Source organism: Apis mellifera, linkage group LG6 (genome assembly GCF_003254395.2).
Source record: "Apis mellifera strain DH4 linkage group LG6, Amel_HAv3.1, whole genome shotgun sequence".
NCBI lineage: Eukaryota > Metazoa > Arthropoda > Insecta > Hymenoptera > Apidae > Apis > Apis mellifera.
Genome location: NC_037643.1, coordinates 2,209,129 through 2,237,109, shown reverse-complemented (window position 1 = coordinate 2,237,109; position 27,981 = coordinate 2,209,129). Strand labels below are relative to the sequence as shown.

Genomic DNA, 27,981 nt, shown 5'->3' with positions numbered 1-27,981 from the left:
AAAAAGGTTCTTAAATTCCGTCGAAATTCATCGAACGACGTCACGCTTTAATTAGTAATTTTTTTTCCAACGAGCGTACAGGTGGAAACGCAAATTCAACTATTGGTTTTCTTCCAGTTGATGAGGGTCGTATTGTTGGAGGGCAGCCAGCGAGTATCGATGAACATCCGTACCAGGTAACTATTCTAAATGATCGTTTTCACAATTGGCCAAGATTAATTGGCGAAAATCTGTCGAGCAGAAACGTTTCTTTCGCGGCTTGCGCCAAAACAAGTCATTAAAAACCGATGTACTTCTCGTGTACAACGATCGACCAAAGTTCCCGTTCAGTTTACGTTCCTTGGCCAAAGAAAAAGATCTATCAATCTCTTTCTCTCGTTTCTTTTTCGCATTATCCCAAATCCATCTTAAATTTCTCTCCTCGACACATTTTCTGCGCATACATTTTTTTTCTTCTTTCAATCACATTACTTGAGAAATTAAATTTTATATACAAAGTATATTCCAGTTTAGGGTGGTGAAAATGAAGAATAAATTTTAGTATATCAAATTAAATTTATCTATTTATATATGCAGTCATTATATTAATCTAATAATGGTAATCTATAGTTAAAGAAAACAATATTAAACAGGAAATATGATATTTATAAATATTTATATATAAAAGAATAGAAATCTAGTAACATTCGTGAAATGAATTTTCAAAATTTGTATGTAAATACAGATATAATTTCCTGTGGTGGTGTCAGGGTAGAGGATTGGAAAAATATTAATATTATCAGAGTTCTTCGTATATTTCTCCATCGTGAATTTCGCAGCCATTTCCAAACCGATCATCCGCAAAATTGATACACGCTTGGTAAAATTTATAGGTATCCCTTCGATTTCACAATCGTCACGTATGCGGTGGCTCTATCATTAGCGAGCTATGGGTCGTCACAGCTGCGCACTGTGTCCACAGGTAGTACGCACTCTTTTGTTCTCAATTTCGTTAACAAGCACCATCGATCTCGTCGTCATAGTGCTCGAGCAACAAGATCCTCGTTAATGAGCATTCCCTCGGTGATTTCAGCTTCTTTGTTCGATCCATTTCGATCAAGGTAGGCACTTCCGACCTCACCGACACCAATGCCACGGTGATCAAGGCGGCAGAAATTATCATTCATGAGAGGTACGAGAGAAGAAGCTCGGATTTTGACATTGCTTTGATTAAAGTGAGTACTATTTGCCCGAATATATCTTTCATTTTTTTATTTTCGCGTTTATTTCATCGATTTTTGTGGAAAGGATAGATCATGAAATTGCATTTTTTTTTAAATGTTTTTGTAATTTCCATTTTTTGATTTATCTTTTATTTTCTTTTAATAATTTTTCTTATTTTTCTTCTCATCTTCTATTTATATGATTAAGATACAATGATTACAAAATCTAATATAAAAAAAATAATTTTTATAGTTACTCTATCAAAAATAAAAAAATACACAGTGTATCAGTCGAAGTAGTTGAGAATATCAATTAATTGTGAAAAATAATTTTATCGAGATAAAAAAAAAGAGAGAGATTTTCCTTGTTACAGATCTTTACTTATAATCAATATTGAATTCTATAATACTCGTATTATTTGTGAATTGGTTGAAATATATATTTTTTACATAGTTTGTTTTAAAAGTAAATGGATTATTTTTATAGAAATATTTTGAAAGTAATAGTTTTTAAAGATATTCCTATAAAAAGTAATATATGAAAGCATTGTTTTTTTTTTTTTTTTTTCATATAATATTGGTTATCATTATTTTTTAGAATATTTTCAATTATACAAAAGTAACAATCCTTTATATTATTTTCAATTTTTAATTTTATTTTAATAAAGTTGTATTCAACTTTACATTACTTCAATGTCATTATTATGTCAAATGATCTTTCGTTATTTTAATAGAATATTTATTTTCACTATTGTAGTTGAAAGGAATTAGAAATATAAAATTTCTGATTTTTTTTTGAATGTTATATTTTATAGCTTTAAGAACAATGTGAAAATATATTAATGAATTTTTTTTAAATATTTATGAATTTCAAGAATTAATTTTATTTGAAAAAACATTGCGATATTGCAAAATTAATGATGTATTGATTTAAATAATAAGATTTAATAAATTAATCTTATTTAATAATTTTCTTGCAAAAACTATCGATTTAATCAAAAAGAAAATAGTTTCATTACTTTTGAAACAAACTATGTATAATATTATGTACATATCGAGATAAGATATATTATAATTTTTTGTTATTTTTACATCATAGGAATATAGAAAAAACTAGAGAAATTATAAAGTTTATCTAATCGTTACGTTACAATGTTTTCAAAGATTATAATCATATAAAAAAATCATATAATATGTTTTGTGATATGAGAAAATTATTTATATTAACAATTTTATATTAACAAATTTTAATAATTTTCGAGTATAAAAAAACTTAAACCATATTAAAAAGAATTATATTTCAATCCTGACATTTTGATCTTTATATGTAACTTGCTAAAAAAATTAATAGAAGAATATTTTTATTTCCTCGATAGAAGTTTTATTTTTGGTTTTTATCGTGGGTCACCAGTGACTCATCTGACGTGTACTCATCTATACATTATACTTCACTCGAATTTAGAATATCAATAAATTCTATGAGAAATAAATGTGATATTTCCATGATTAATTTTCATAATAATTATTAAATCTAAAATTCTTAATTTAGACAATTTAATTCCTCTTAAAACTTCTCTATTAGTTTATCTTCAATTTCAACATATAACAATAATTTTTATTACAAATTATTTTTATATTTTTAAAACAGAAAATTAAATTTTTATGTATTCGATCGATACATATATCTATTACTATAACATCAACAATTCAAATCTTTAGATGAATCACACATTCATGGAATATAATTTGAATACAAAACTTGCTATCAGTCACTGATGATTGACATTGATGCGTAACACGTTATTATTCCAAATTTTTCGTATCAAAATTCATTGAAATGCAAACATCGACATCTATTGAATTTTCCAAGTTTTAATTTTAATTATTTTAACCTTTAATATACATATGTCTTTCGATAAATAAGATGATATAAAGTAAATGACTTACATATATATATTCTACATATATAGAATCTACATAGATCAGAACAGAATACATCAGAAATAGAATAAAAGTTTATAAATGAAAAAATAAAATTTAAAAATACAAAATAAAATTTTTTTATTTGGAGCTTTGTTTTCGAATAAATCAAATTCGATAATTTTCAAAATGAAATTAGTTAATTTTCGATTGAATACAAATGAATTATTGATTGATTACTCTAATAAAAATGAAAATAAAATTTTATCGCTAAAATTTTTATTTAAAAAAAAAAAGATTGAATGTATACAATCAAAAAATCGTAATAATTAATGAATTTTCACATTTAATTTTTTTAAAAATTAATTTCTAAATAAACAAAATTTACTTTATATCTTTTTCTTAATTTTATTGCATATTTTTGATTCATTTTTTCACATAATAATTTCACTTCCATCGTATTTATGTATTTTGACTTATCTAGTGATTATCAGAATAACAGAATACGCAAAGTATATAGAATATATTTTATTACATACAAATTAAATACAAATAAAAATTATACTTAATAAATAAATAAAATACTACTCAGATTCATTTAAAAAAAAATGTCTACAACAGGGAATATTTTTTATTTATAAAATTCAATTATAAAATCATTAAAATCGCCAAATTTAAGAAAAAAATATTATTTTCCTCATCTCTTGACAGTTAAATGGACACTGCTGACATCAACGATCGCGTGATTTTGTCGTCGACGTTCTAAGCATAGAGGGGAAAATAATATTGGAACGCGCACACGGACAGACGAAAAGTGTTTCAGCGACGCGGACTCGACCGAAATGCCGTGATTGTCGCCGATTTATTGCTCTAAGAACTTAAGATGAAAACACACGGCGAGGCCAGTCCCTGAGGAAGGCAATACTGTGTTTCTTTTCCTTCTGGGAAACTCTGCGCCATTTTTACACGCTTTCTCATCGTCTTCGCACACACATTTTCTCTCTCTCTCTCTCTCTCTCCAATTACCTCTTACATTCTGTATTTGTTCTTTCTCTTTTTCTTCTTCTTCGTCTTTTCGTTTATGTTACGTTGTTCCTCTTGCTTTATTCGTGCTCGTTTCGCGATTCATTTGTTACCCGGAATTAAATTGTTCAATGTCATCGTTCGAACGTACCGATCCCGTGAAAAGAGTTTTTTCGTGTGAAAGCTTTGCCTGTGTGTTTTCAATTTAAATTATTGCGCATTATGTGCATACTGTTGTATTATTGAAATTAAAATAAACTATAAATTTAAATTTAAACTTCTCTGCTTATATTATTCGAGAATTAAATCAAGAAAAATTGTAAATTATATTTAAGAAAAATTTTAAAAATTATTTATTGAATTGCAGATATATTTTATTAGGTAAAGAATAAATTTAATAATAATTCGATTATTAGTTTTGAAATCGAAACAGACAAAACTTCCATCTAAAAACATTTTCAACTATTAATATTCAAATCATAATAATTTGTCATTTATTAAACAATATTTTCGATATTTTAAAATATTGATTTCTTGAATTAATATTAATATAACTATTATATCATATTATTTTATATAATAATTAAAATTCAATTTTTTAATATTTAAATGGAAAATAAGCTAAGTTTTAAATAAAAAAGATTAAATAATATCTAAAAATCAATTTCGTTGAAAGTAAGATTTTATGCTTTTAGTATATTTTTAAAATTTCATAAGGAAAAAGAAAATTAAGAATATAAAAGGAATATAAAAATTTCTTTCCTAGAAAATTGATATACGTTTCAAATGTTAATCATACAAATAATTCTCGTTTACAATTTTCACATTTTCTAGCGCAATATTTATTATCATTGGATCTATTATTTGGAATCGAGAGATTTTACCGATCGATGGATGCCCTCCATTCGATCCTAAAAGTTTAACTCTAATCATTGATTATTTCCTAACGATTAATACTAAAACTACGCGATAACCACACGATTTTACGATTGACGACGAAGAGAAATTACTTTTTGAGGGAAACCAAATATTTAAATGGAAACTATTTATCGACTACGATAAATTGATCTGACCCGAAGAAATTTTTTGAAATTTCGGGAATATTTCTCATGTTCGTGGTTTCAATTCTCCGTTAGCTCGTTACATATTTGCGAATCTCGAGAAGCTATTGACTTTTCTTCTCTTCTTTTCGTTAAGTACTCGAAAAATTCGTTAAATATATCAGATTCATCTATAAATAATATTTTTTGTTTCGAGTATTTTTATTATAAATATTTTTATATAAATTAAATTATTTTAAATTTATATAATTTATATAAATTATATAATTAAATTATTTTATAATTTATATAATTTATATAAATTATATAATTAATATTAATTATCGATACATTTCTTAAATTTTATTTTTTCGGACAGTTCTCCATTCATTTAATTTTTTTATATTTTCCTTGTTACAGATCTTTAACTTATAATCAATATTGTAATTCTATAATACTCGTATTATTTGTGAATTGGTTTGAAAATATATATTTTTTACATAGTTTGTTTTAAAAGTAAATGGATTATTTTTATAGAAATATTTTGAAAGTAATAGTTTTTAAAGATATTCCTATAAAAAGTAATATATGAAAGCATTGTTATTTTTTTTTTTTTTCATATAATATTGGTTATCATTATTTTTTAGAATATTTTCAATTATACAAAAGTAACAATCCTTTATATTATTTTCAATTTTTAATTTTATATTTAATAAAGTTGTATTCAACTTTACATTACTTCAATGTCATTATTATGTCAATGACTTTCGTTATTTTAATAGAATATTTATTTCACTATTGTAGTTGAAAGAATTAGAAATATAAAATTTCTGATTTTTTTTTGAATGTTATATTTTATAGCTTTAAGAACAATGTGAAAATATATTAATGAATTTTTTTTAAAATATTTTATGAATTTCAAGAATTATATTTTATTTGAAAAACATTGCGATATTGCAAAATTAATGATGTATTGATTTAAATAATAAGATTTAATAAATTAATCTTATTTAATAATTTTCTTGCAAAAACTATCGATTTAATCAAAAAGAAAATAGTTTCATTACTTTTGAAACAAACTATGTATAATATTATGTACATATCGAGATAAGATATATTATAATTTTTTGTTATTTTTACATCATAGGAATATAGAAAAAACTAGAGAAATTATAAAGTTTATCTAATCGTTACGTTACAATGTTTTCAAAATTATAATCATATAAAAAAATCATATAATATGTTTTGTGATATGAGAAAATTATTTATATTAACAATTTTATATTAACAAATTTTAATAATTTTCGAGTATAAAAAAAAACTTAAACCATATTAAAAAGAATTATATTTCAATCCTGACATTTTGATCTTTATATGTAACTTGCTAAAAAAATTAATAGAAGAATATTTTTATTTCCTCGATAGAAGTTTATTTTTGGTTTTTATCGTGGGTCACCAGTGACTCATCTGAGTGTACTCATCTATACATTAATACTTCACTCGAATTTAGAATATCAATAAATTCTATGAGAAATAAATGTGATATTTCCATGATTAATTTTCATAATAATTATTAATCTAAATTCTTAATTTAGACAATTTAATTCTCTTAAACTTCTCTATTAGTTTATCTTCAATTTCAAACATATAACAATAATTTATTATTACAAATTATTTTTATATTTTTAAAACAGAAAATTAAATTTTTATGTATTCGATCGATACATATATCTATTACTATAACATCAACAATTCAAATCTTTAGATGAATCACACATTCATGGAATATAATTTGAATACAAAACTTGCTATCAGTCACTGATGATTGACATTGATGCGTAACACGTTATTATTCTCAAATTTTTCGTATCAAAATTCATTGAAATGCAAACATCGACATCTATTGATTTTTAAATTCAATAGATGTCGATGTTTGCATTTCAATGAATTTTGATACGAAAAATTTGAGAATAATAACGTGTTACGCATCAATGTCAATCATCAGTGACTGATAGCAAGTTTTGTATTCAAATTATATTCCATGAATGTGTGATTCATCTAAAGATTTGAATTGTTGATGTTATAGTAATAGATATATGTATCGATCGAATACATAAAAATTTAATTTTCTGTTTTAAAAATATAAAAATAATTTGTAATAATAAATTATTGTTATATGTTTGAAATTGAAGATAAACTAATAGAGAAGTTTTAAGAGGAATTAAATTGTCTAAATTAAGAATTTTAGATTTAATAATTATTATGAAAATTAATCATGGAAATATCACATTTATTTCTCATAGAATTTATTGATATTCTAAATTCGAGTGAAGTATTAATGTATAGATGAGTACACGTCAGATGAGTCACTGGTGACCCACGATAAAAACCAAAAATAAAACTTCTATCGAGGAAATAAAAATATTCTTCTATTAATTTTTTTAGCAAGTTACATATAAAGATCAAAATGTCAGGATTGAAATATAATTCTTTTTAATATGGTTTAAGTTTTTTTTTATACTCGAAAATTATTAAAATTTGTTAATATAAAATTGTTAATATAAATAATTTTCTCATATCACAAAACATATTATATGATTTTTTTATATGATTATAATCTTTGAAAACATTGTAACGTAACGATTAGATAAACTTTATAATTTCTCTAGTTTTTTCTATATTCCTATGATGTAAAAATAACAAAAAATTATAATATATCTTATCTCGATATGTACATAATATTATACATAGTTTGTTTCAAAAGTAATGAAACTATTTTCTTTTTGATTAAATCGATAGTTTTTGCAAGAAAATTATTAAATAAGATTAATTTATTAAATCTTATTATTTAAATCAATACATCATTAATTTTGCAATATCGCAATGTTTTTTCAAATAAAATATAATTCTTGAAATTCATAAAATATTTTAAAAAAAATTCATTAATATATTTTCACATTGTTCTTAAAGCTATAAAATATAACATTCAAAAAAAAATCAGAAATTTTATATTTCTAATTCTTTTCAACTACAATAGTGAAAATAAATATTCTATTAAAATAACGAAAGATCATTTGACATAATAATGACATTGAAGTAATGTAAAGTTGAATACAACTTTATTAAATATAAAATTAAAAATTGAAAATAATATAAAGGATTGTTACTTTTGTATAATTGAAAATATTCTAAAAAATAATGATAACCAATATTATATGAAAAAAAAAAAAAATAACAATGCTTTCATATATTACTTTTTATAGGAATATCTTTAAAAACTATTACTTTCAAAATATTTCTATAAAAATAATCCATTTACTTTTAAAACAAACTATGTAAAAAATATATATTTTCAAACCAATTCACAAATAATACGAGTATTATAGAATTACAATATTGATTATAAGTTAAAGATCTGTAACAAGGAAAATATAAAAAAATTAAATGAATGGAGAACTGTCCGAAAAAATAAAATTTAAGAAATGTATCGATAATTAATATTAATTATATAATTTATATAAATTATATAAATTATAAAATAATTTAATTTATATAATTTATATAAATTATATAAATTATAAAATAATTTAATTTATATAAAAATATTTATAATAAAAATACTCGAAACAAAAAATATTATTTATGAGATGAATCTGATATATTTAACGAATTTTTCGAGTACTTAACGAAAAGAAGAGAAGAAAAGTCAATAGCTTCTCGAGATTCGCAAATATGTAACGAGCTAACGGAGAATTGAAACCACGAACATGAGAAATATTCCCGAAATTTCAAAAAATTTTCTTCGGGTCAGATCAATTTATCGGTAGTCGATAAATAGTTTCCATTTAAATATTTGGTTTCCCTCAAAAAGTAATTTCCTCTTCGTCGTCAATCGTAAAATCGTGTGGTTATCGCGTAGTTTTAGTATTAATCGTTAGGAAATAATCAATGATTAGAGTTAAACTTTTAGGGATCGAATGGAGGGCATCCGATCGATCGGTAAAATCTCTCGATTCCAAATAATAGATCCAATGATAATAAATATTGCGCTAGAAAATGTGAAAATTGTAAACGAGAATTATTTGTATGATTAACATTTGAAACGTGATATCAATTTTCTAGGAAAGAAATTTTTTATATTCCTTTTATATTCTTAATTTTCTTTTTCCTTATGAAATTTTAAAAAATATACTAAAAGCATAAAATCTTACTTTCAACGAAATTGATTTTTAGATATTATTTAATCTTTTTTATTTAAAACTTAGCTTATTTTCCATTTAAATATTAAAAATTGAATTTTAATTATTATATAAAATAATATGATATAATAGTTATATTAATATTAATTCAAGAAATCAATATTTTAAAATATCGAAAATATTGTTTTAATAAATGACAAATTATTATGATTTGAATATTAATAGTTGAAACTGTTTTTAGATGGAAGTTTTGTCTGTTTCGATTTCAAAACTAATAATCGAATTATTATTAAATTTATTCTTTACCTAATAAAATATATCTGCAATTCAATAAATAATTTTTAAAATTTTTCTTAAATATAATTTTACAATTTTTCTTGATTTAATTCTCGAATAATATAAGCAGAGAAAGTTTAAATTTAAATTTATAGTTTATTTTAATTTCAATAATACAACAGTATGCACATAATGCGCAATAATGTTAAATTGAAAACACACAGGCAAAGCTTTCACACGAAAAAAGCTCTTTTCACGGGATCGGTCACGTTCGAACGATGTGACATTGAACAATTTAATTCCGGGTAACAAATGAATCGCGAACGAGCACGAATAAAGCAAGAGGAACAACGTAACATAAACGAAAAGACGAAGAAGAAGAAAAAGAGAAAAGAACAAATACAGAATGTAAGAGGTAATTGGAGAGAGAGAGAGAGAGAGAGAGAAAATGTGTGTGCGAAAGACGATGAGAAAGCGTGTAAAAATGGCGCAGAGTTTCCCAGAGAGGAAAAGAAACACAGTATTGCCTTCCTCAGGGACGTGGCCTCGGCCCGTGTGTTTTCATCTTAAGTTCTTAGAGCAATAAATCGGCGACAATCACGGCATTTCGGGTCGAGTCCGCGTCGCTGAAACACTTTTCGTCTGTCCGTGTGCGCGTTCCAATATTATTTTCCCCTCTATGCTTAGAACGTCGACGACAAAATCACGCGATCGTTGATGTCAGCAGTGTCCATTTAACTGTCAAGAGATTGAGGAAAATAAGTATTTTTTTTCTTAAATTTGGCGATTTTTAATGATTTTTATAATTGAATTTTATAAATAAAAAATATTCCCTGTTGTAGACATTTTTTTTTAAATGAATCTGAGTAGTATTTTATTTATTTATTAAGTATAATTTTTATTTGTATTTAATTTGTATGTAATAAAATATATTCTATATACTTTGCGTATTCTGTTATTCTGATAATCAACTAGATAAGTCAAAATACATAAATACGATGGAAGTGAAATTATTATGTGAAAAAATGAATCAAAAATATGCAATAAAATTAAGAAAAAGATATAAAGTAAATTTTGTTTATTTAGAAATTAATTTTTAAAAAAATTAAATGTGAAAATTCATTAATTATTACGATTTTTTGATTGTATACATTCAATCTTTTTTTTTTTTAAATAAAAATTTTAGCGATAAAATTTTATTTTCATTTTTTATTAGAGTAATCAATCAATAATTCATTTGTATTCAATCGAAAATTAACTAATTTCATTTTGAAAAATTATCGAATTTGATTTATTCGAAAACAAAGCTCCAAATAAAAAAATTTTATTTTGTATTTTTAAATTTTATTTTTTCATTTATAAACTTTTATTCTATTTCTGATGTATTCTGTTCTGATCTATGTAGATTCTATATATGTAGAATATATATATGTAAGTCATTTACTTTATATCATCTTATTTATCGAAAGACATATGTATATTAAAGGTAAAATAATTAAAATGTAAAACTGCTTATTTTTTTTATTTTTTAATATGTATATTTTACTGTGATTGTGATTCTTTTTTAAAATATCTTTTATTAAATTATATCGATTTATTCCGGTGCTTAATTAATTACCCGTTTATGATACAATAAAAAGTATATTATGACTGTATTTATTATTATATTTATATTAATATCTGTTATTATTTATATTCCATCTCTGATATTATAAAACATAACTAGAATAAGATTTCTATCATTCTCATCGAAAACATCTCGTTAATTCGATTAAAACAATCCCAAGTTTATCAAATATTAAATTGTTATTAGTAAATAGACCGAATAGTAAAATTTCCAACGTGTATATTATTATTAAAAATAATTTTAATTAAAATACAAATCACGAATGCCTTACCTTTTCGACAGTTAAATGTCGCCACTGTACTTTCGATCCATGCTCGGGCGAGCATTTAGGATCAATTAAGACAAGCGGATTTTTCGCGTAAGTATTTTTCTCTCGCGTTGAAAATCTTCTTTTTGCTTTGCAACTGGAAAAGCAAAAAGCACGTGATACGAGAGAGAGAGAGCGCAACTCGAGGTAATTTTCACCCGTAGTGAGTTTATTTCGCGTGTTGCTAAAACATTCGCGAGCTTTGTGACACTTAACTGACAGAAATAATAATGGTGAAAAATAACTGTGCGACAAAATCCGCTGCTCCGCATCGAGCCTTAACATTTGCGGCGTTTACTTCTTCGTTACTAACCCTTTCGTTACTAAAGGTGACTATAATGGCCTGATGTTGAATGCTGTTTGTATACCAGTGGCAAAGTTGTGTACAAATCGATCGAATTACGATTAAAAAAATTAATTGTTGAAGAAAATTGCGATTGATTTGATCGATTAGTGAGATTAATCGTCGAAAAAGTCACAATTGATTTTATCGACTGGATTAATAATCGGTTGCCGATTAATCCGCGATTAAAAAAATTCGTCGTAATCGTAATCGTTAATCAACTTTGCACGATATTGACTAATGGTGACTCTGGTCACCCATATGAAATTTGTATTATAGTTAACAAATGGAAATAGTTGACTATAATTAATATTTAATATGTAGTCGTAAGTAATATTTAATATTTAATATTTTATATATATATAAAATATTAAATATATAAATATATATATATATATATATATATTTAGTAATTAGGGTGACTATAGTCACCTATGAAAATTTCTTATTATAGTTAACAGCTAGTAGTAGTTAATTATGATTAATATTTAATGTATTTATAATTAATATTTAATATATTGATGACGAAAGGTAATTATAGTCACTCATTGAAAATTTCATGTTAGTTATTATAGCAACTATGAATACAACATAAATTTATAATACAACATAATGTCTTTAGGCTAAATAACATTATTTTGTTTCATTATTTTGATATATATAATGTAATATCAATTTACAAAACAAGATTTCTTTTTATTAAAATTTTAAATATTTCAAAATAACTTAATAAATTTTAATAATTACTACCTATGTATAATAATATTTAAAATATAACGATTTTAATGCCATCCTTGTCTCGAATCTTCTTCGAATTAATAAACTGTGAAAGAGTTAAATTTGTAATCTAACCGTATACTTTCTATCATAAGTCACTAAAACACTTGCTAAAATAAAACTCGAAATATGTTACTTATTAAACCAGATTTATAATAAAATTTTTATAAAACATGATATAACTTAGTTCTTATGATTAAATTTGTTTAATAAGTATTATTTGTAATTACAATATTCATTTTTATCTCAATCCTAAATATGTATAAAGTATTTGGTGACCTGGCATATATGGAGACTGTATGAAAATAATAGTATTAAATAATTTTATTAATCAGATACATATTTGTTTATAATTCGTATGTATATGTATTATATATTGACATGTTAATTGCCGAATTTTATAGTACTGAATGTATTAGAATATTATTGTATATTTTGTCACGATAAAAAGATTGTAATATTCATATGTATAGTATACATACTTATATATGTATAATAATGTCTATTATTTAAGCGAAATATGGCTGCTTTTTTAATACTTTATATTACTATGACATTAAATATATCGAAAATATTATAAATAATTTATTGAAAAAAAATTTTTAATTGGCATTCAAGTTTGTTAATATGTTAATTTGAACGAAAGATTAGCAATTCGTATATTGTTATATTCTGACAAAGTGTAGCGAAAGGGTTAAAGCGTATTATTTGTTAACAATGATATAATACAATTACTTCGTGATCCCTTAACTAGCGCATTTAAAACGATTATAGCGATAAATTACGTGAACGAAAGTTCTTTTACCGTCGAATATATTAATTTTATTATATTTCATGAGATGAATTCATCTTTCCTTTTTTTTTTTTTTTTGAAAAGGAATTAAACTGTAAAAATAAAATTGATGATATTTATTTATTTATCACCTTTCTTGCTTCTTCTTCTTCTTATTATTATTATTGTAGAACTGATATTATAAATTTTTTTGCAAGAAAAGATTCTCAACTCAAAAAATTTGAAATTTTAGAGATGTAGTATATATATATATATTATGTAAAGATCCAAATTTATTTCTTCAGAAAATAAAATTGATTTCTGAAAATTTGACTTTTCGATATTTAACTTACAAATTACAAGAGATAGAAAAAAGTTTTCAAATAAAAGTTAAATATATGTTCTCTGATTGAATTTTGATTTATTTTATAATGCCATTTTCTTAGAAATAGAATATTTTATCTAAAGTAATCTAAATCTAATCTAAAGTTTTAAAAACTTTTAACTTTATTAGTTATATTTATAAACATTGTTTGATTTAAAATTTAACAAATTTTTTAATGTATTTTCTCATTTATCGTTTTAAAAACCGTTTTAAAAATAATCATAAAGTATATAGTCTTTTTTGAATAAATTTTCAGAAATTTTTATGGCATTATTGTCAAATTTATTCTAATCAGTCATGATGATTAGATTTTGATATTCTTATAAATTTAAATAATATTAAATTTCATCATATAGATTTTAAAAACTTTCATTTCGAAACATGAATTTAAGAAAGTATTTTTTCTATTCTTTCATTTTTATTATATTTTCATTATATCCAATAAATAATCAACAATTAAATCAAAATATTCTAATTTTCTATGATCACAATTTTTAGAAAAAAAAAATTTTTAGAAATGATGTTATATTAATAAAATAGAACAATCAAAAATATATATAATAAAAATATATAATATAATATGATATATAACAATGATGATCGAACAAAATAAAATCTAAATATATATATATGTAGAAGAAGTTAAAACAATTTTAATCAAACTTTTTCTCACTATTTTCTTTGAAACTTCCAACAATTTCCCAAAGAAGAATTAATGAAACGAAATCCTACCTTTTCTCTTTTGCAATCTCTTCAAGTTTAATAGTAACTTCGATGCTATATTACTTTCTTTTTTTATAAATACAGCAAAAATCAATATTTTTATCCAATTTTTTTTTCTCTAAATAAAAAATAATAGATAACTTTTACGGCCAATAAAATTTTATATTATTAGTTATTTATTCTATTTCATATATTTTAAATTTATGAAATTTGTAGAAAAAAAAAATATTTATTGTGGTTGAATTTCTACATTAAAGAAGAGATATTTTATGTATGTTTTAATATATATTAATATATTCGTGGAATATTTTTGAAGAATCGATTCGAAAGATTAAAATACAAAAATTAATATATAAAATTTTCAGTTAGATTTATTTATTAAGTTACAAACAATTAAAGTTTGCTTTAAATAGAGCAAAATAGAAATAAAATAAAATCCATTTCCATTAATTTGCTTCAATTACTTCTAACTTAATAAATAAGTTTCATTTTTGTGTACCAATTTTTACATCTATTTTAATCTTTATCAATCTTTCAAATAAATTCATATAACACTCTATACATTCCATTAAACTTCAGAAATATTGAGAATCATAAAATGTCATTTTCTCTAGGAATACAGGAACGTGAGATATACATTTTATTTTTTAATGAAAAGAGAAAATAGAAAACCTCATTATAATAATAAATAAAAAAAATGAAATGAAAATGTTTGAGGAATTTTATAATATTACATAAAAATAATATTATGAACATATAGAATTTTTTATTTTTATTTTTTTACTTTTTCTAAATAAAATCAAAATCAGACATAGTAATACGAAACATAATATATTACTTTGAAGAAAAATAAATTATGAAACTCTATCTTACTAAAAAAAGTTTTAAAGATTTTGATATGTATAAGTATAATATCAAATGTAATAAAACAATCATAATTAGATAATCAATTTAAGACACGAATATTTCAAATCTTCATTAATACTTTGAAATATACTATGATTAGTATAACTTACTTTTCTATTTTTTTAGAATTCATAAAATAAATTGAAATCGCTTTAATAGGCGAAGTGTAGTAAATTATTATACAATCAACGAAATATAAAATAGAAAAAAGAATTTTTTAAACAAAATTATCAATAATAATTGAAAGATTGTGTCATAATATTTCAAGCTGATAATTCAATCATTGTCAAAACTATGGATGCTATGCATAGATCGAAACCTTGGTGTATCAAGTTTCTATTCTGTCCCGTATTCGTAGCCTTTCCTCCTCCATAGGTTACGGATCATAAACCAATTCGAAATGGAGCCTGAGGGATGTTTAATCGATTCGCATGACGATTTTAGCCGGTAGGGTTAACTGTGCGCCACTAATTTAGACTGCAACTAGGTCTGTTTTGACTGCAGAACGGGAAACAAAGAGGCCACTGTTAAGTACGCCATGCATTGTGAACGACGACCTAAATACTCCGATTTTCCCCCTCGGTAACGAGCCAAGGCTTAGTCCCGTTCGTATTTCGTTTTCACGAAAGTTAGGTGGTTTGTTCTCTGCGCTCTGTCCTCGCGGGCTGAGTTGCGAAAATTGTTTCTGCTGAATTGATCCGAAAAATTGCGGTGTAAGGCCAAGCTCGAGCCTTAATTAACTCTCCATCGTTGATCGCAATGGTGGTTAATTGGTGGATAAGTAATTAAGCGGTTTCTTAAAAATGCATTGAAGACTTGCCCTGTTTCCTCGAAGTTTTAAAGGAAATTATTTTAAGTTAACGAAAGCTTGAAATTTAATTTAATAATTAGTAATTTTAACGAATAATCCTTAAGATGAATTTTTTCTTCTATTAGAAATGAATACAATATTATAGTAATTTAGAAAAGAAAAAAATTGTGTCCAGTTTTCAAACTGGCATAAAAATTATAATTATAACAATTTTATTATAAATGTAAAAATTATTTTGTTTTATTATAGTATTATATGAAAAATGAAAAAAATCAAAAAAATAACTTTTCTATTACTATGCTTCTTTTAATTATAAATAATAATATATAGAATATTCAATTTTTAATATATATTTTTCTTTATATTTCCAATATTCAGATTTTTAATTTATAATTTTATTTTGTTAGTAAAGATATATATTCTTGACCTATCAAGAAAAAAAGGATCAACGTTATATCATCTGATATTAATTTAATAGTAATTTATTAATAAATAAATAGAAACTAAATTACGGTTAAATTATATAATATATCATGATAATAATAAGAAAATAATTTAAATTTCAGTGGAATGAACCAATTTACTATGATAATTTATTATGATAGCATTATTGTAGTGCCTCATCTATAAACCAAGATAATCTTTCTGATTTAATCAACGATTCATTAATGATAATGCAAATTCAGTAAACTATCTCATCCTAATACATATTTAATATAAATAGATTTCACGGAGTTGATTAAGCACTTTATTATTATAAACTATTCAGAATCCGAAATTTTGATGTTATTTATCATATAAATTGATTATTCATTACTCTAATAATTTGCATTCATTAGTTAACCGAAAAGCTTATTACACTCGAAATTTAAGGTAGGTAAAAGTCTAAGTTTCCAGAATATTTGATTGGTTTAAGCGGATACGGATATCTTTTGGTCCATGAAGTTGCTAAAGTCATTCGATTTTCTGGGTCAGAGTTTCCAAACTACTTTTCAAAATGAACTTTACATCGTACTTTTAGTTTGACCTATACGATCTCCATGAAGATTTATAGTCGAACTTCTCCAACTACAATCAAATCATTGATATTGCTTTCGTGAAGTTCCGTACAATCTCGTGTACGATTTGCGATAATATTATTTATTTTTATGAATAGAAATCATTTAAAAAAATATTAATTATATTTCATAAAAATTCAAATATTCAAAATTAAAATTGCATTCTTGGAGATATTTTTCAGTGTTTAAATAATTGAAACTAAAATTTCCAATTGTCATTAGATAAAGAATATTTATTTTTTAATAATTTCATTATTTAAAATTTTGTAACAATGAATAACAATTGTTCAATTATTTTGAAAAAAGAATTTTTTTTGTTGTATCCCAATAATAAAGACAATGTTTTATTTATTATTCTCTTTTTCTTATTTAAATTAAATGCAACAAGTTGTATTCACAGGGATAAGAACATTCTTTAATTAAGCTTTGTTTCTTTTTTCTGGTTTTTTTTAGCAACCTTCCGTTTCTTTTCACGCAAATAACTTTCGGTTTCGCTACTTTGCTGTTATAATGCGAACCAAGCTCCTGAATAGTTGAATTCATTATCTGCTTAAATAGCTGTGTATTTTTATTTCGTAAAAATAAATATTTCCTTATGAAGAATAAAGTTTTTAATAGTCAAACGTTTGTTTATTAATTTATTAATTTGTTTGTCGATATATCTATTTCATCTTTGTTATTCATTATATAAAAAAATATTTAAATAACGTACATTATTTATATTGCATTATTCGAATATTCTGCTTTCGCAAATTAAATTAATAAAATATAAATTTATTTTTAAATTATTTTTTAAAACTCGATGTGATATAATGTAAAGAATATTTGTAACAATGTATCCCATTTATTTTGCGTGCACACATTCTTATCTTTTCTTTCCTCATACATACATGCATTGAAAAATTGAAAAATCGTTAATAAGAATAAGTTTCTTTGTATTAGTTTTAACTTCAGATTTAAAATAGAAAGGAATCTAATATTCACGAAAGTAATGATTTCTAAATACATATTTATTAAAATTTTTATGTCTGAAGTATAATAATAACATTTATAAATGCTCTATAAAATAAATTTAAATCACTTACCTAAATAAATTATATACATGTATGCATGCAATAAGTGCGTTAATACCTTTTTATAGGAAATTTTATGCTCCATCGATTGATGCTTTAAAAAATACATGTTATCAGTGAAAAAAATAAAGTTGTGCTTGAAAAACTCTTTATTGGTGAAGCTACTAAAAAAATGAGAGGGTCAGAATATAGCCCTTTCGAAACCATTCAACTTTTATTTGAAACATTTTTTAATATTCCGAATAATAAAGGAGATATTTAAAAAAAAGTATTAACGTCGAAATTCCGGCGATCGAAGAAAAAGTTTTGTCCGAAAACTCGATTTTGTATTAGGAGAACATGATGCGACAGGAGGTCGACCTCCTAAAAATTTTTAATTTTTGCTATATCTTTTAAACTATTGGTTTTTCGCTATAAGTGTGTTAATACTTTTTTATTGGAAATTTTATGCTCCATCGATTGGTGCTTTAAAAAATACATGTTATCAGTGAAAAAAATGAAGTTGTGCTTGAAAAACTCTTTATTGGTGAAGCTACTAAAAAATGAGAGCGTCAGAATATAGCCCTTTCGAAACCATTCAACTTTTATTTGAAACATTTTTTAATATTCCGAATAATAAAGGAGATATTTAAAAAAAGTATTAACGTCGAAATTCCGGCGATCGAAGAAAAAGTTTTGTCCGAAAACTCGATTTTGTATTAGGAGAACATGATGCGACAGGAGGTCGACCTCCTAAAAATTTTTAATTTTTGCTATATCTTTTAAACTATTGGTTTCTCGCTATAAGTGTGTTAATACTTTTTTATTGGAAATTTTATGCTCCATCGATTGGTGCTTTAAAAAATACATGTTATCAGTGAAAAAAATGAAGTTGTGCTTGAAAAACTCTTTATTGGTGAAGCTACTAAAAAAATGAGAGCGTCAGAATATAGCCCTTTCGAAACCATTCAACTTTTATTTGAAACATTTTTTAATATTCCGAATAATAAAGGAGATATTTAAAAAAAAGTATTAACGTCGAAATTCCGGCGATCGAAGAAAAAGTTTTGTCCGAAAACTCGATTTTGTATTAGGAGAACATGATGCGACAGGAGGTCGACCTCCTAAAAATTTTTAATTTTTGCTATATCTTTTAAACTATTGGTTTTTCGCTATAAGTGTGTTAATACTTTTTTATTGGAAATTTTATGCTCCATCGATTGGTGCTTTAAAAAATACATGTTATCAGTGAAAAAAATGAAGTTGTGCTTGAAAAACTCTTTATTGGTGAAGCTACTAAAAAAATGAGAGCGTCAGAATATAGCCCTTTCGAAACCATTCAACTTTTATTTGAAACATTTTTTAATATTCCGAATAATAAAGGAGATATTTAAAAAAAAGTATTAACGTCGAAATTCCGGCGATCGAAGAAAAAGTTTTGTCCGAAAACTCGATTTTGTATTAGGAGAACATGATGCGACAGGAGGTCGACCTCCTAAAATTTTTAATTTTTGCTATATCTTTTAAACTATTGGTTTCTCGCTATAAGTGTGTTAATACTTTTTTATTGGAAATTTTATGCTCCATCGATTGGTGCTTTAAAAAATACATGTTATCAGTGAAAAAATGAAGTTGTGCTTGAAAAACTCTTTATTGGTGAAGCTACTAAAAAAATGAGAGCGTCAGAATATACATGATATTTCACTTTTCATAAATATCATACAATTTTCTTTTTAATTTTTAAAAATTTTTAACATTAACTTTGTTCTGAAATTTGCAGTAAAATCTTCAAGAAACATTGTAACGGTTGAATTTACGATAGAACGATTTCTTATTGATATTGGACAAAGAAAAAAAGAGAAGCATAAAAAAAAAAAGAAAAGGAAGAGCAGGAGTTGCATTATTGAATGTCGACGAAGATTAAAGGCTAAGATTAAACTGAAAAAAGTTCAAAGGGAATCTTGAATTGCCCCGTTCCATTCAAAGTGATGTCGTCAGAAAAGGGAAGCAATATCTAAAAAACGTCACGTGTACAATCTCATACGCAAAAGAGATTAGAAAATTTGAGCTCGTTCTTGGAAATTCTTGAAAATTGAAACACGTTTACTTTAATATCATCGATTTTAATCTTCGATCATTGATTTTAATCTTCAATTACACCGGTAAAAATATATTTATTAAACGCACAATACGAACAAATTTGTCATTAATATTCAGAATAAAATATCATTTTCAAGGATTTCGTTCCTTTTACTTCTTTTATCTTTCAATCGATTTAAATGTTTTTTTTATATTATTATCTAGTATGTACACGAATCAACGAGAAAATAGTTGGATTAACGTGTGAAATAGAATTTTTTTCCCTCAATTATAACGAGAATATCTTCGAAGAGAATTAAATTTTTATCAAGATAATTATTATAAATTGTAACGAGTAATCGTGGAGAATAACGATCATATAATTTAAATTTTTCCTGCGTATCTCTGATTTTATCTGTTAATAATTAACACACTCGAGACTGCACGTATGCGTAATGGAGATTTCCTATTCTGTGGCGTACAGTCGCATTATAAATTTTTTTCAAAAAATATGAAAGATGATAAAGTTTTTTTTCATAGCCGTCAATATGTTCACCATCGTTTTGAATTTTTCATTTTCATTTTCGTGATATTAAAAATCAATATCTAGAATCCCCCATTACGATTCGTTGATTTATAGATACGTCTCTCGACAGTTATAACATTAATAGAATTAATACTGATTTAATTTATTTCTTCATAATTTAACTAACTAATCGGAATCTATTTCGTTAAGTATAGTATGAAAGATGTGAAATAAGAATTTAAGCTGTTATCGTTTCAGCAAATTGTTCAGAAGAATTCGATGTATCTCGTGCCAAAAATCTTGTATATGGGTGTGCAGACGATATCTTCTCTCAAACAACAGTTACGTATAATAAGTTTTACGCACTTTAAGTATTCGTAAAATACTTTCAAATGTGCAAAGGGAACATGTTTCTATACACACATATATATCCTTAAATAAATTGCGGAACTTTTCGCTGTAAGTCAATCGGATGAAATATTCGTAAGTTATAAAATATCGATATTAAAGTTCATCGTCTTTTCCTTAATCTATTTCATTTTCTCACCAGACTCTGAATGTGTCGCAAATCTTTCACAATATATACGAGAGCTGGTACTTGTAATTTGCGAAATTCACGAGACATAATTAACGTCTGATGTAAATTATTATTGTGAAACTCTAATTTATATGTACACTTTTTTCCCAACTTTTTTAGATTGCTTAAAATACTTAGAAAAATATATAATCTTAGAAACAATTTATACTCAGCCGTAATTAGACGAAATGTGATTTTGAAAAGTGGCACACTATTGTATAATCAGTCCAGCATGAATTCAGGCAACTCGATCGAATAAGGAAGTTACACAAACCACGTTCAATTCGGAACAGTTATTCACGCGAGTCAGTTAGACTATGTGTAAATACTCAGGCACGATTTCGTATTGAGACTGTAATATAAATATAGATGTAAAAGTATCTAGTCGTAAGATTACCGAACGAATACTAGCAGATCACGGCAGATCGTTATGCAAGACGTAAATTATATTTATTATATGATCGTTTATTAATTCTCTTTTTCTGCGCTTCGCACTCTTAACGATTTTACTCTTGTATCTCGCGCAACAAACGAAGAAGACTCTCCGTGAACGAGAAATATATCTGCAAGAACTCTCTTTTCATCGCTCGGGACCGATATTTACCTATACAAAGTATGAAAGGAAGACAATGAAATTATTTGGATCACATTGGAAACTTTTAACTGGATTTTCTACATCCACGATTCGGAGACGCGATAAGAAGTAAGATGGTCGACTGGCATTCCACTTTTCATAAATATCATACAATTTTCTTTTTAATTTTAAAAAATTTTTAACATTAACTTTGTTCTGAAATTTGCAGTAAAATCTTCAAGAAACATTGTAACGCGTTGAATTTACGATAGAACGATTTCTTATTGATCAATTGGACAAAAGAAAAAAGAAGAAGCATAAAAAAAAAAAGAAAAGGAAGAGCAGGAGTTGCATTATTGAATGTCGACGAAGATTAAAGGCTAAGATTAAACTGAAAAAAGTTCAAAGGGAATCTTGAATTGCCCCGTTCCATTCAAAGTGATGTCGTCCAGAAAAGGGAAGCAATATCTAAAAAACGTCACGTGTACAATCTCATACGCAAAAGAGATTAGAAAATTTGAGCTCGTTCTTGGAAATTCTTGAAAATTGAAACACGTTTACTTTATAATCATCGATTTTAATCTTCGATCATTGATTTTAATCTTCAATTACACCGGTAAAAATATATTTATTAAACGCACAATACGAACAAATTTGTCATTAATATTCAGATAAAAATCATTTTCAAGGATTTCGTTCCTTTTACTTCTTTTATCGTTTCATCGATTTAAATGTTTTTTTTATATTATATCTAGTATGTACACGAATCAACGAGAAATAGTTGGATTAACGTGTGAAATAGAATTTTTTTCCCTCAATTATAACGAGAATATCTTCGAAGAGAATTAAATTTTTATCAAGATAATTATTATAAATTGAACGAGTAATCGTGGAGAATAACGATCATATAATTTAAATATTTTCCTGCGTATCTCTGATTTTATCTGTTAATAATTAACACACTCGAGACTGCACGTATGCGTAATGGAGATTCCTATTCTGTGGCGTACAGTCGCATTATAAATTTTTTCAAAAAAATGAAAGATGATAAAGTTTCTTTCATAGCCGTCAATATGTTCACCATCGTTTTGAATTTTTCATTTTCATATTTCGTGATTATTAAAAATCAATATCTAGATCCCCTTCGATTTTTTGACGTCTCGAATTATATTAAGAATAAATTATTTCATAATTTATATAGTTTCGTAGTTAGGAGAATAATATCGTATTGTTTCGCAATTCGAATTATTTTGCATTTATTTTCGCGATACTTCCACAACAATTCGGATAAACGTTTACCTTTAAGAAATTCGAAAAACTTTCATGTGCAAGGAACATGTTCTATACAATAATTATCTTAAAATAAATGCGGAACTTTTCTGTAGTCATCGATGAAATCGAATTATAACATTTACGTTCATTCGTCTTTCCTTAATTTTCTTTTCTCCGTTGACAATCATTTCAATATCGAGTATTTATTTATTACGATTCAGAAATATAACGTCGAGAAAATTATTATTGAGAAATTATTATATGTACATTTTCTATTTTTAGATCTTAAAACTTAGCAAAATATTTCTTAGAAACATTTACACGCCGATACGAATGTGATTTTGAAAAGTGGAAAATTCGTATATTATAATCGGCAACTCGATCGATAAGGAAGTTACACAAACACGCATCGAAATTTCCGAGCAATTAGATTTGAAATACATCTCGATTCTATTGAGACGATATATAAGGTAAGAATATTATCGTAATTACACGACGATTCAACACGATTTCAAAGTATTAATCTCTTTTCGTTCGATTTAACGATTTTTATCTCGCGCAAACGAAGAAGAATCTCCGTGAACGAGAAAATAATCGCAAGAACTCTCTTTTCATCGCGGACCGATTCCTAAAAGAAGGAAACAAGAAATTTTGGTCATTGAAACTTTTAAACCAGATATATAATCACGATAGACGATAATAAAGATGGCGATGGATTCAAGAGTTTTCGCAGTAAAGTTCGAGTCAAAACTTGAAGAAATAATTTACGATTATTGAATTGCCGATAGAAGAGAGATAGATAGATAGATAGAGAGAGAGAGAGAGAAATAAACATGGGAATAAAAACAGAAAATAAAGAATTACAAAGAAGGAAAATAATATTTTGAAACGTCAATTAATTTAAATTTAATAAAATTCAAATAACAGTCAAGTCAACAGATTTTTTTTTAATTAAATACTTGATAAATTTAAAATTCACTTTAATCGAGAAAGAAAAAAATTTTTCGTCCTCTCGGTTTAATTTAAACAATCGAGACTAAGGTTTTATACAAATTAAATAAAAATTTTCAACTAATACATTAAAGCTGTTTCAACGTGATTTAACTCTAGCTTCCGCTTTCTCTCGTGCTTCTTTTAAATCGACGTTGGCCGACGTTCATCGCGCGAAGGACCCGAACGGCTCGCTTCTCTTCGTTAAATATAATAGGGACATTAAATACAGTGGAAATATCGATCGTTCGCTCGATGCACGTGGCTCATTTTCTCGTGGATAGAATTACAAAGGCATCGTGATTACACTACATATAAAAAATAATCAGAACAACGGTATCTTACGCTCGAAGCATTTCTAGAATCGATTCACCATTCGTTATTGGATACCTTCAATTCTCTCTACTGGTATACTTACAATCTAGTTTACTCGATACACGGCAGAGTACGCGCATGCGCGATCTTCTTGCGCGAAACTTGCTCAAAACTCGATCCCTAAACTCGATCGCTTAAAAATATCAGTTTTAATTACAGAGGATAAGAGACACATGAGGAGTGGACACGCGCGAATATCGATATCTCTCGATCCGTTCGAATTCGACTTTCTACTCTTTTTCTCTCTTCCCCCCTTCCCTCCTTTCTTTTTTCTTCCCCCTATTACTTTCAACGTTCAAAATTAGCTAAAATTCGAAGCTAGGAATTTTTTCGAGTCGAAGACTTTTTAGATTCGAGAGATCTTTTTTTTTTTTTCTTTTTCTTTTTCATTTATACGTTGAACATCGATCGTACGTCGGTTATTAATTGATAAGAGTCGAGTTTTCTCCTTACGAGAACTATGAATGAATATATATACAACTAGAACGTGAAATCGTTGAATCGTTTCACACGAATCCTTTGGATCATTTTTTTTCCTCGATCATTAATAATAATAAAAATATGTAGATCGTTATATAATTGAAAACGAGGATTAAAGATGATTCCCTTGAGAAAAGCGCGAAAAAGAATATATATAATATATATATACATACATACATTCATATATATATATGAATGTATATATATATATGTGTATATATACATGACACGTTTGACGAAATAAGAAACTATTATTCTCCATAATAATAAATTTGTCGTAAGTGGTTATTTAAATACTTGAACTTTAACGTGAATCTAGTCGAGAATATGATATTAAACATGGATTCGCGAGTGTCCAACATGGATAACTTACCTCGCATATATCTACATGTATATATATATATATCATTGTGGCTTCATTTTGTTCAAAAACGATTTCACCATGTCCATAGGACGAATAATGCTCGAAGGAGTAACTATATATACGTTATACGATATAATTCGACAATAAAATTAGAATAGTCTAGTAATAGTATAATAATAATAAGCGACGATAGACCGTCTTTTTTTAAGAGCTAATTGGTGTTCGTACGTTGATCCCCTTTTTCATTTTGGTACCGAGTTATGATAATTCTTCTTCCCGATCTCTTATCCTTTTTTTTTTTTGTATCATCGACCGATCCTTCATCCGATCTCTGCTTTTTTTCATTTCTCAATCGATTTAATATCGCTTAAATAGGTGAACATCACTGCTTGGTACATTAGAGATTTATTTCTTTCAATTTTTAACGCGATCGGTGTATAACAATGGATAATGCAAATCTTAAGTCGTGTTTACAATGCACGAATAAAATTTTTAAGAAATATTTTTATGATTAAAAATTATTACGAATTACTTTCGAATCGAAAAATATAGAAACAAATATAAATGATTTCGAAAGAGAATAAATTATTTACGTAAAAATGTATCTTGAATTGAAGATTCTTTGAAATATTACAGATTGAATATGTTTTTTTATAATTTATATCATCGTAAGAAGTAATGCAAACGTGATTTAAGTTCCACTGATTCATCGATTGATTGGCACATTTTTTCCCTAAATTCCGTGATTTTTTTAGATATTATAAATGATTCACGAAAACGATATATCTAACAATTATATTTCAGAACGAATATGCAAACACGTTAAATTATTCACACCGATATGCATGAAAATCGAAAGTATTTTCCAACTATCCGATTTTTTTTACATAACTGTTCATTTTTCTTTAGCTTGTATATAAAATCACGTGTTCTCATGTATATCCAAGCAGTGCAAGAAGTGCAACGAATGTTCACGGATAAGAATAAAACAGCATCGTGAAGAAATCTTTTTATCTTAAGAACAATAAATATTATATCAGTATTAACGTACGTAGAAAATATATGTATTGTATAATATATATATGTATATTAACGCGAGACTTTTTTTTTTTTTATAGAAAAAGATATGTATATCCAATGCAACGAGGTATCCTAGAACAAGCGGAGAGAACAATATAACGAGATATTAAAGTGAACGCTTGGGGATACCAGCAGAGTCGGATAGAACTTCTTCTCTTTCGATAAAATTCAACAAATAACCATGGCGAATTTAAGCGATTAAAAGATACGACAAAATTAGGCTTCCACGATCGATCTTTTTCTCAAAAATTAACGCTGTTCATGAATCAATCAACTGCAATTTCAGTTAAGGAAACCATTGGTGTACATTCGCGAGTGGGACCAATTCTATTGGCGCCGATAGCCGATCATTACATGGCTGGTAGCAAAGCGATGGTTACAGGTTGGGGAGCTTTAGAAGCAACGGTCCATTGTCGACAAAATTACGCAAAGTCCAAGTACCACTCGTTTCTAACGTGCAATGTTCTCGTTTGTACATGAACAGAAGGATCACAGCGAGAATGATTTGCGCGGTTACGTAACGTACTTTTCATAAATATCATACAATTTTCTTTTTAATTTTTAAAAAATTTTTAACATTAACTTTGTTCTGAAATTTGCAGTAAAATCTTCAAGAAACATTGTAACGCGTTGAATTTACGATAGAACGATTTCTTATTGATCAATTGGACAAAAGAAAAAAGAAGAAGCATAAAAAAAAAAAAGAAAAGGAAGAGCAGGAGTTGCATTATTGAATGTCGACGAAGATTAAAGGCTAAGATTAAACTGAAAAAAGTTCAAAGGGAATCTTGAATTGCCCCGTTCCATTCAAAGTGATGTCGTCCAGAAAAGGGAAGCAATATCTAAAAAACGTCACGTGTACAATCTCATACGCAAAAGAGATTAGAAAATTTGAGCTCGTTCTTGGAAATTCTTGAAAATTGAAACACGTTTACTTTATAATCATCGATTTTAATCTTCGATCATTGATTTTAATCTTCAATTACACCGGTAAAAATATATTTATTAAACGCACAATACGAACAAATTTGTCATTAATATTCAGAATAAAATATCATTTTCAAGGATTTCGTTCCTTTTACTTCTTTTATCGTTTCAATCGATTTAAATGTTTTTTTTATATTATTATCTAGTATGTACACGAATCAACGAGAAAATAGTTGGATTAACGTGTGAAATAGAATTTTTTTCCCTCAATTATAACGAGAATATCTTCGAAGAGAATTAAATTTTTATCAAGATA

The 27,981-nt window shown here is 25.7% G+C and overlaps 1 protein-coding gene across 1 annotated transcript; it reads left to right on the top strand.

The window, feature by feature from the left end:
* Window positions 1-14: 14 nt before the first annotated feature.
* Window positions 15-27,262, top strand: LOC724259 (trypsin-1; the record flags this gene model as incomplete). Its single annotated transcript, XM_026441380.1, has 4 exons — window positions 15-176; window positions 873-961; window positions 1,073-1,214; window positions 27,025-27,262. Coding segments are annotated over 4 exons (450 nt in total), but the record flags the coding sequence as incomplete, so codon positions are not given.
* Between the last annotated feature and the right edge of the window lie 719 nt (window positions 27,263-27,981).